This window comes from Zerene cesonia, chromosome 17 (genome assembly GCF_012273895.1).
Source record: "Zerene cesonia ecotype Mississippi chromosome 17, Zerene_cesonia_1.1, whole genome shotgun sequence".
NCBI lineage: Eukaryota > Metazoa > Arthropoda > Insecta > Lepidoptera > Pieridae > Zerene > Zerene cesonia.
Window position 1 is genome coordinate 6,826,603 of NC_052118.1, and position 11,527 is coordinate 6,838,129.

The 11,527-nt window shown below is 36.4% G+C and overlaps 1 protein-coding gene across 1 annotated transcript in view; it reads left to right on the forward strand.

Moving 5' to 3' along the window:
* The window catches only part of LOC119833186 (G1/S-specific cyclin-D3-like), a 15,148-nt gene extending 3,806 nt beyond the window's left edge, over window positions 1–11,342 (forward strand). Inside the window, exons 3-5 of the mRNA XM_038357082.1 lie at window positions 5,023–5,185; window positions 8,724–8,845; window positions 8,928–11,342. Of these exons, the coding sequence (XP_038213010.1) occupies window positions 5,023–5,185; window positions 8,724–8,845; window positions 8,928–9,104 (462 nt within the window). The 3' untranslated portion in view covers window positions 9,105–11,342. The remainder of the gene's footprint in view (window positions 1–5,022; window positions 5,186–8,723; window positions 8,846–8,927) is intronic.
* Window positions 11,343–11,527: the final 185 nt, after the last annotated feature.

Here is an 11,527-nt window from a genome sequence, read left to right on the forward strand (position 1 = left end):
TGTCAAATGCATCGGTAGGTGCGCATTATTTTGCCGATCCCCAAAATAACAAAGTATAATAGGTATGTTATTTACATTTGCGTTGAATGTATCGTGTGTGGATGTGCGGTGCATTTGGAGCGTTGCGACGCGGCCACCCGACGGGGCCCCGCCTGTCCTCCCGTAGATAATAAGTGCACGCCGCATCTTTAACGTCATACGTTTTACTTGGACTGTTTTTAAACGCATTCCTTATTCACTTGTTTCGTTAGCCGTTACGTGACTGCGGTACTCGTCGGCTATCGGGTAAATGATATCGTTTCACGTGAGACTATTCCGCAAATCAATTTATCGCAAATTACGATAATTTTCGAATTGTGTAAGGTGAATTGCATCATTGTGTCGGTTGGAAAAAAGTTTAGGTCCAAAATCGGTTCGTTCGATAAGGAATGCGGCAGGGAGCGGGTGCCGGGTCTGGGAGGAGGGCTACCCTGCGGACAGTGTCCCCTAACGAGCCGACAGGCTTCTCGGAAGCACCGCCGAACGAGAGCCGCGTTTCAATCAGACCAATTACAGACGAAGCATGCCGCTTATTTTTTCTCACGGCCGCGCGACCGCGACTAACCTTGCTCGCCGCCACATCGCTGGTGTGAACTCGACGCCCAGCGCCAAATGAAATTATACATTCAATTTGACTATTTATAATTTTTCACACTTCAGTAAGCTTTTATAGACGGCGCATTTCTTATAAGTCACGATCGTATAGCATATTTACTTTTCTAGCATATATAATACAGATTTTGATTTAGTTTAATTTGAAGTCGAATTTCAGATATGGAATAATACAATTAAGTATGGAATCAATAAATCTTATACTTCTATTTAACTCCGATATGGCTAGAAACATTTTATAGGTTAATTTGCTTATAACAGTGTTGCGAACAATAGAAATCCATTAATTTTACCAAACAAAAAGGTTTTTAGAGTTAAATTAAAGAAAACAGTGATTTGATACCATCGTATTTCTAATAATAAGTGACTCGTAGCACCAGCGTAGAGCGGCTACGAAATGTCGTAGACATTCAGGAGTATGAGCTCGGCCCCTGAAAGTATTGAAAAAAGCTATTTTTGATATATTTCATATGTAATTTTATAAGTACTAAGCAGAACACGTTGAGTTGTACACGATAATTAAATATTTTTCCTACTCTACAATCGTCTAACGCCGTCACACTGGCTGCATGTAAAGTTACACTATAATGGATTAACCAAGTGAAACGAAAGGCAACCGTCCGGGGCTGTGATATGATGCAAATGTAATTATGAGAATTATGAATGAATCGAAACAATCAAATACCGAAATTTTATGTCAAATTACGGATTCCATTGCATGTTTTCTCTCAGCAGTTGATGACTGGCATTAAGTGTATTAAGTCGCGTCAAGAGCTTTGAGATACAAGCAAAAAGGTTTTGTCGGAGACAGCTTTAATACAGAGTTCACGCGCCGCCTTAGTTTGATCATTATATCGCGTTCACGCTTCGTCCACTCTGTACCAATTAACATTTTTTATCATTTAATCATACATTAAGATGAAGAAAACGGAAATTCAATGATTCGTTTACCTATTTTCATTCATTCGTTTAATCAATTAACCTTTCCACTATGTAAGACGCAAACGTAATCATTTCATAATATAATTACGGTATCTTTTCACTTTGTGTTTTGCGACGTTATCATTTTGTTTACATATATATTTATTATGAAAGACCTTAAGATTACCTACATGAAAGTCGGTGTATATGGAAAACACCGCGAAAACAACCAAGAAGGATATTGCGATAAGTTATGAATAATAACTTCTAAAAATGACTAATGTATGTTTGGAGAGTAAACAATGTTCTCCAACATTCCTTACAGTTGATATCTTAAAAGCAAAAAAATAAAGCCGCTCACAGGCTTACTTATAAGAAGAAATAATTAGCAATCTCGATGCCCCGACTAAACCAAAACAACACAACACTTGTTTGCAAATCTCACGACTCTGTAACGTTTGTTTCTGCCGTTAATGAAACTTCCCGTGCTGATTAGCAAAGTCTATTGCTATTTGTTTTTGCTAATACAACAAAATTATGACACCTCGTACGTTTCTTCTATCCTTCGTATCATCATCATATATAGAACTGCTAAGACAACATAATGGGTACTTCACATAACTAGATCTTATTGAATTTAAGACGTACTTTCTTGCTATTGTTTCCCACGAGAGTAGTCGTTAATGTTCAGGCGAGTGTGGGGGGCGGAGCGGGGGTTGGACAAGTCGCATTCCACGCGAGGCGGTCGGGTCCTTGCTGTTTGCCAAAGAAACTCCGTCGACTGTAGCCAGAACAACTCATATTATCACCATACTTAGCACAACCATAAATATACCATCTACGTGTTCTTCAAATCGATGTTTTTATACGATTAAGAGAATGCTCTCAGAAATTATGATAGTAACTTATGAATAGTCGGTCCCTAAAGAAATGTTTTTACAACTTCAATCGAGTATATTACCTACAGTAACCAACGTTGGGATCTATTAATGGATTGTTTATACTTTTTATTATTATGTCTTACCTAATTATAGCTCATGCACTCGCGCTGCTCAAGTTATCTAAGTCACTAACCCTTTTAACAAAGAATGTCCTATTAATCTATTAAAAACTTTTCAAAATATTAAAATAGATCGAAATTGCTTGCATAGAAACAAAACTCCTGCAGTGATATTAATATGACTATAAAGACTTTTGAAATCTATAAATTCAGGTTTGTTTCATTCTTCAACTTCGTCATAATTGAAGAGTTCAAGACTTGAATTGTTTTAGCGGCAATAAAATGTCAAGTTGTGCCAGTTAAATAAAACATGTTCTATGCGGGCACAAGCAATGAGATGAAAAAGTATGGATTATGTGGTTGCGATAGAATTTTACGCACTATTGACTGTTGCTCATTATATTTTGTATTTAATACAATACAGACACAAATCTAAGAATTTACAGTTAGTTAAAAGAAACATTGCACAAACTATGCTATAAATCTAGCTGACCATTAAATGCCTCGCGATTTCAAAATTTGCGTACGAAAGAATGTATTCTGCAATCACCAAACATACACTTTACAGGAATTTGCTGTGATGAGCGTTACGTAAGCTCTACAAGTATGCGTATCACGTTTTGCACACTCGAGGTAACTTACGTATTCAAGCGTACTTGTTAGGCTTCCGACCGTAACGTTGGCAATGAACTGTCTATAATGTCTGAAGACCTAAAACGTCTCGGATTTATTTCGTATTTCCTGCAATAAAAAATATGTGTCTTGTGATATATTGCAAACCGGGAAAAAATAGTTTTGATAAAAATTATGGCTGCGCGTTAAGCTTATTGTTAGTCCGTAATAGCGCAGCACTGTTCGATGAAATTGGATAAAGCATGGGAACTGAGAACGGAATTCAGCGAGTGTGTCGCGGCGAGGGCTGTTTGCATAGCGCGCTTTATTGGCTGTAACGTGGCTCTATAACTGCCACCGCCGCGCCCGCGCCGTTCCAGCTTCTAATGAACAGCGACTTGGAAATTTATGAGCTGCATTCCACACGTATCAAGTTCTATTTGTACATTCACAAAGTAGTAAAATTTCAAGCAAATCGATCTTAATTTATCTATTCAATCTAGCATAGAGACAGTACATCCGGCTGGCATATAGGTGGCGGTGTCTGCGGTGAATGCTTTATGATCGTATTGTGTCCGAGGCTTTTCAATGATAGCGACTCGCGGAGAGACTGAATCCTCTCAGTTCGCGGTCGACCCGCATACCACCACATCGTTAACCGCTTTCGCTCACCTGTTCTTTTTAGTTTCAAAGCATCCTGTAAGCTATTATTATCTCCTACACATTAACCGGATTATTAAGACCTCACGGTTAGTTGGCGCACACTGACACACGATCTTATATCGTGCGACTTCCAGTGATGAACCTTCGTTCATTCACAAGTGCTGCATGTTGAAAACCATTATGCCATAACTTTACATCTTATCACTCAAATTTGAACTCTATCCCTATCGACATTCAAAGCATATTTGTTTGGGATAGAAAGGTAAACCGCTTCGGACGACCCCATCGTTTGAGTTAAGTAAACATCGAGTATTATCTGTCAACGGCCATGCATAGCTGACATATGGATGTGTGAGTGAACAGAAAATAATCAAGTTATTCATAAAACCATTCATATCGCGAACTTTACTTATAAAGGTCGTCATTATCTGAACGCTTATGAGTAATTAATGTAGGTCAGCCAAAATTATGAGATAAAAATCGAGTGGGGAAAGAATCTATCTACGTAGCTATATTGTATTTGTACATAAAAATATATTAAGACATTATATTTAACTCGCCTGTAATTAACAATTGGATAGTTCTTATACTGTATGTTTTTTATCAATGGAAAAGTTTTAAGTGAGGCATTCCAAATACAGAATATTGTTAAAATATAAAATTGATCGTATAACAATGTGCCGGGGACTACCTACGCTCCGTTCCGGGAAGTCAAGCGAAACTCGGCGTGTTTACGATTATAGTTAGCGGATGTGGCGACTGGAATGCAGCATTATTGTACTAGCCAATAAGCACTTCTTTGTGTTCGATCCGCTTTCGAGCTATTAGCTTTGCTAATCTTGACTTTTTATGCCTGTCATAAGTTTCCTGCATTAGTATACATCGATAGGCAGCAATACTGAACATGGGCTTAACTATTTACTATATTGCATAATAAGGTTACTTTTATAATATGATAGAATAAAATATTACACGGACGGAATGAATTAACTTTTTAACATTGTTATGAACTGTAATTACAACAGAACACAGTTTCTAGAAAAACAAGACATCTTGTAGTAATAATATGAATTTATTATTATTATTTATGTACTTAGTTCGTTGACCTCGATATAAATTATCTATTATGCCATTATGTAATATTGATTTACAATAACAAAATGTTTTGTCAACAGAGCTGGGAACTGCTAGTGCTGTCTAAGCTAAAATGGGACGTAGCTGGAGTGACGGCCCATGACTTCCTTCCACTTCTGTTGTCTCGGCTGCCGTTACGTGGTCGCGTGAATACCGAAATGGTTCACAGGCATGCACAAACCTTCATATCGCTAGCAGCAAGAGGTAAGTTCGTTTCTCCTCCATAACAAACTTATCTTCATCCTCCGCAGCTAGATAACATGTGTATTTAAAATTTAACAATATATTTAATAAACTCTCATTTATCTAAAGTAATGTTCATGATACATATTAAATAAATGTTAAAACATATACACATGGATTTGCTTCACATTACCTATTTTATAAAATCATTCTACATATTGTATTAAATTACAGTTACAGTTAGTACACAAGAATTATGTTAATTACATTATACAATTAAATTTTAATTGACATTATCAATATCATTGATGAAGTCATAAGGCCTTCGTTTCTCACGTCCTATCGAAGGGTTAAGCCAATCAATACGCTTTGTTTGCGGCGACAGATTTTAATTAGCATCTCGATTCGCGATAACACGTCATGGCTCAATGTCGCATTCGATCCACCTAGCTCGTCCATCTCTGCATGTCACATGTCACTGAACTTAACACGACGAATGAATGAATAGAGAATTATGAAACCGGAATAGCTTTTGGGTGCATATTCATGTTCCTTTTACGTAATAAACCGTGCATTCCAAATGATTAACCCATTCAACGACTAGAGGCTCTCACGGTTAGGCCACAGCCTACAGAGTTGAGGTTTACTACAGTAATTGCAGTCTACGCTAAGCTTATAGAATTACCGGAAACTAATTGTCTGCTAAATAATCTGCAGTCACGATATACACAGCCTGAAAAATCAGCAATTTACCTAATTTTATTGAATTAACGTAATGATCCCTTAATTTTGTTTTCAATTGTCCAAATTGGAGTACGACAACAGGCCTATTAATTTTTAGAGCACGATGCTTTAATGAATGTTAAGCTGAAGTAAGTTGTGGAAGATTGCGTGCAAACTTTTGTTGGCTTCTTTAGTGGGGATTGGGTGGATTCTGGGATGTGAATAGGTTTGTTTACAGTGAGGGTTAGAGAGGGCGAGTGTGTGTGGCGGCGGCGCCTCCCACGCCGCTCGCTCGAGCGCATTCCAGCACGCCTCGGGCACCGCCCGCGCCCCGCCACCCCGCCGATCCCTCATGGGATCATATGTTTTTATGCAACGGTTTTTGTTGTTCGCCGCCGCAGTCGTGTCGTTTTTTTGGTAGAGTTCACGCTCCAGCTCTTTTATTTCACTTGCTCCTCGGGTATCATCTCTCACTTGTCAGACAGCAGATAGCATAATCGCTTACCTACTTTATTTGCGAACCGGGACTAAGCAAAGTGTATAAGCGGTGCATAAATTCCATACTATAGATAAATGACATACAAAAATATTTTATTATCAGTCAGTATTATCTCATAAGGGTATCGGATCGGAGGTAGGGGATCAGTAAACATTGTCATTTTTGTCTACTATTTTATAAAATTTACATACAATATGGTAGGTGGTGCCAGAAATTTTAGTTTTCAGCTTTTACTCTGTATTGCTACCTATACCCACACATATAGCTGTCCAAGTATCGGCAACTGCCCTGCATGAAGTGGTAGTTATACTTCGCGGTATCGAGCTAACCCGCATTATGTATCATTATTCGAATGGCACAATTTACTCAGAGGAGTCATAACTTGCCGGGATATTAAATTTGTAATGGGTTATTTTAGTACTGACATGTTCAGCGGAGCTTTGTAGAAGATAAATTATAGATATATACATTTTTATTAAAGTTTATACCGCAGATGATATAACGATAGACTCGTTAATACAATAATTGAGCATAGCGAACATTTTTAAGCGATTAATTTAGATTTTGATCTTTGATTCTGAATATGAGTTTCCGCATAGACTTCGGAATAAAAATTTCACAGCAGAGGTACAAGTGGCTTTTCGTAACTTATTCGTTTAGTTAGTAGTTACCTACTACCGCGGCCTCGCGAGATCGTTCACCTCGCAAATAGACGTTGAACGTTAGTCGCTCGCTACGGTGATGTCTGTGGTACCTCCATACATGTACAACGATAATAATGAGACGATTATGTCATTGGCGATGGACTCACTGACTAAAAATGTACGTCTGTTACGATACGGAAAATACACACTGTACAATTATTTACTTATTATATGCTGATGTAAAGTCAAATATGTCAAACAATATGTTTATTAGTAAGGTTCCGAGGCCGAAATTCCGCCGCTACGCATTGCTTTCCGTTGGTCCTGGGACCGGTCGCCGTCGGTCGAGGCGGTAGGGCTTCGATGTTTGATTAACATCAGATTATGCAAACGAGTGAGCGGCCGCTCTCGTTGTTTCATATCTTCGTTTTTGTTCCTTCCCTCAGCCCAGACCCTTTATCTCGGGTATGCCGCCATGCAAATTAAAAAAAACCTTTAAATAAAGCTGAAAGAGTGTTCGGTATCCATACGTTGTTCAATATAATGGAATATACTTAATAATGAATGGAGAGCTGTTGGATGCTCTGTTCATACCGTCAACGTTCCCATACTTTTCAGTATTTGAGATTGCGAGCGTCTTCAATGCCAACTGTTGTTTTAGTTTTTTATCGATATATTTATTAATCCTGGTGCACATTCAACAATCGTATACGAGTATTTCATTAATTGTAAAGGTCAAATGAATTTTCCTCGTGTATTATCAAATTATATTGTCGACAGGGAAACGATAATTTATTCGAAACGGAATAAGGATCGTTAATTAGTGTAGCATCAACAAGCTGTAATATACATTGTGCCTGCCTGTGACCTTGATTGAAACCTACTTTATATAGGTAAAATAAGGTTATGGTAAAATTTTTATATCTTCCCCCTTTCAATGCGACGCCTTCAAATATTAATCGATTCATATATCTTCCCCAGTTTCAGAAAAAAAAAAACATTTAAGACATAGATAAGCACTAAATTATTTAAGAACAAAAAATAACGTTTTCTTACGTTTAATTTAAAACAAATTACAGATCTTGACGAATAAAGCTTGATCAATTCAATCCGACTTGTCCAGGCCTGAATTGGTGGATAGTAGTGCCTTTTTAGGCTATCTTATAGGTATAATAATGTTATGCCAGAGCGAGCTCGTGAGAAATATTCCAGTGAATCGGGCGCGCAGGCGCATCGAAGGAATGCGGCCGTGAGGGCGGATGCCGGCTCCTTTGAGGCTGCACTCTCCAGACAGGGACCAACAACCTGCGGGAAGGAGAAAGGCACATTTCATTACCCGATACTCCTTTACTCCTCGCGGCTCACCGCTAATGTGTTGACATTGTCTAAACTTTCCACGTACTTTTCTACAGCATTAGCGAAATATTTTCATGACACTCAGTTAACGCTCGTTAAATATAATAACTTTGTTTCACATCCGCTTTTATACGTACCTATGCACTTACCGTGTAAGCATACTGACCCGGTTTCAAACTGTTATCACTCGGCAAAACGTTCGTTTGTTATTTAAATCATAGGCAATAACATACGGGAATTATAGGTATAGCATTATTGAGGGCAACTTTAATAGGAAGTACATTGTTGGGTATGTTCAGCCGTGAGCGATTATTGAAAACAATATTCCTTGTTACAGATTACGAATTCACATTATACTCCGCAAGCACACTTGCTTCGAGCAGCATTGCAGCAGCTCTGCGAGGTCTCGGTGTAGATGGACATCTTTCGCGCTTACATGATTTAACGGGCATAGATTTGGTAAGTACTTGTTCTATGTGTTTAAATTATTAATCATTTCGCTTAAAGAAGCCATCGAACTAATCATACATTTTATCAACAGGATTGTCTCCAAACGTGCCTGGAGCAAATCGAGGAAATGGTGCAGGGCCTGATTGATGTAATCGCAGTCCCAAACGGACAAGCCCGGGAGGCGGCAGGGTGGACGCCTCCCCCCAGCAATGACAAAGCCCACAATAACGCTGCCACCCCCACGGATGTCAGAGACGTACACTTTTAACACTCAGAAGAAAGAATCCGGTTAAGGAAGCCCAAGGGCCGTTGCTTTAATTTCGGTGCATTAGTACGAAAATACTTTAAACTAGAACATTTATACGGTGCATCCGTGATCAAGGACTGATACCAAGACTGACAATTGCATATTGTGTCTAACATAGGTACCTTCATATTGCATGTATAGTCTAGGAAGAAAATATTGATAGATGTAATAACGGTAAGCCATTCGCGATACTTGTATATTAGCCTCTAGTCTTAAAATATTTCTTACAACACGACGGAGGCATTGCACTGAAACAACCATTATCTTAGGGAATGCGATAACACCTTTCATTTCTAGTTGATAATGTCTTGAAATTACGATCTACCTCTTTATTTATAAGAAAGAATTTTCATTATCGCCTGACACAAGTTCGATACTATAAAAAAATAGCTGTAACGTATTTAGTCTAAGCTATATGTTGTATTCGGGACCAAAGTTATATATTTTTTTCTCCGTAACATAAATATTACAGCCATTATTTATAGGATTTACTTGTCAGAAATTTATCACGAATAAATAACTATTAATCATGGACATTAACTGGTAATGGTAATGTATCCAAACATTTCACTATATTCAGATTATATTATAAATAAATAAAAATTCATATCTATTTTACATATAAGTACCTTTTCGGTAATGCCGGTTTTGTTATTTACTGAATATTATATTCATCAGATTCAAGGTATATATCGGGGGAAGGCAATAAATTACGCTTTTAATTTGTAAAATATTAATCTACCATAATCTTTATCAGCAACAGAAAAATGGCATTACCAGCATCTTGCTTATATATACCTATTTGTATAAATTCATATCACAGTAGGCAAATAAATAGAAGCAAATGTCTCAAAATTACGTAATTTAAAAACAACTGATAAAAAGATTAAAGAATTCTCGTTCCTTTTTGACTTTGTACCAACAATTAGTATATAAGTGCCTAACATTTAATGTGATAGTTTAATGTAGCTGATTAAACTTGATTTCATAGTCACTTCCAGTCATAATATGTTAAATTAGGAGTACTATGTTATTTCGTAAGATTGTTATAAGCAAAATCTGGAAAAAAGAAATATGTGATTCAATATATTATATTTAGAAGTTAGAAGTTAATTTCCATGTAATTGTTCCTAAAAACGATTTGAACTTTGGAAATAAGTAAAATGCAATAGTCTAGAATTACAATTTCGTACTTAAAGTTTCTACGTAATGTTATAGAAAATATAAGTAAAACTTTACTTTAAAAATGTGATATAGTTTCCACAGATATTATTTTAGTTATTTTTATGTTTATACTGTAAGTACGGGTGGCGTAGTTAGACAAGGCTAAAGTTAGTTTACTATAGATCTACTAGATTTATTTCTTATAAGTAATTATATGAAACGTTGAGTGCATTTACGAATAAAAACATTATTGTTAGTCCAACGTCTTCCATAAATATAAGCTTCAGATGTGGTTCCATAACTGCCTTATCTGAACAAAAAATATATTTGTTATATATTTATCCTATATGCTAATAATATACGTTTTTCATTAAGGAATATCCATGTGTAAATGACATTATTTAAATGTAAATATAAAGTATGTTATGCTATAAGCATTGGTGCCATAAGTAAATGACTATAAAGCTATTTTGGTTAATCAATATTAATGACATGTAGGTATATTCCATTCTAATTAATCCGCAATTGTTTGGTGGATTCGTTAAAGGACGAAAGAGTTAATGTGTAAATATGTCGGTTGTGGTATTTACATAAATTTAGCGTGTATCAGAAAACTATCTTTTATATTATGTTATTTGTATGTAAAACTATGTGGGAAAGAATACGCGTTACATAATAGTTTATTTAATGCTTTGGCTTTTGGACTGGCTTTTGACATAGATTAGAATAAGATTGTTATGAAATAAAATATTTTGTAAGTTTGCTGAATGTTAAGATATTTTTTGAAATTGTATATAAAACATAGGGAAATAAGGCCTCCTCACAGACGTGATCTTAATATTTCTATGGCACATTTGGTGTAAGTTTTTATATACATCTAAATTCTAAAGATTATAATCTTTACGCGATTTTATGTGACTTAGCGTTATTTGATTTTTATATGTGATTATTACTTTTAAGTTACTTTGTAATGAATGATCGTTGACTTGATGACGTAGATATTTGAAAATCTGCAATAAAAAATGTTCAAAATTATTATTTTGTTTTATATGTCCCCCATATCCTTGTACCAGTAGAAAAAGAAGGGACTGCATGGTAACATAATTTTAAAAGAAGTACCGCTAGTAATTAATTAGTAGCCTAAGAGCCTAAAAGATCGAGCTGCATCCATCCGATAAATAGGTGAAGGCAATTTTTCATGTAATATATTTTGCAAGTCA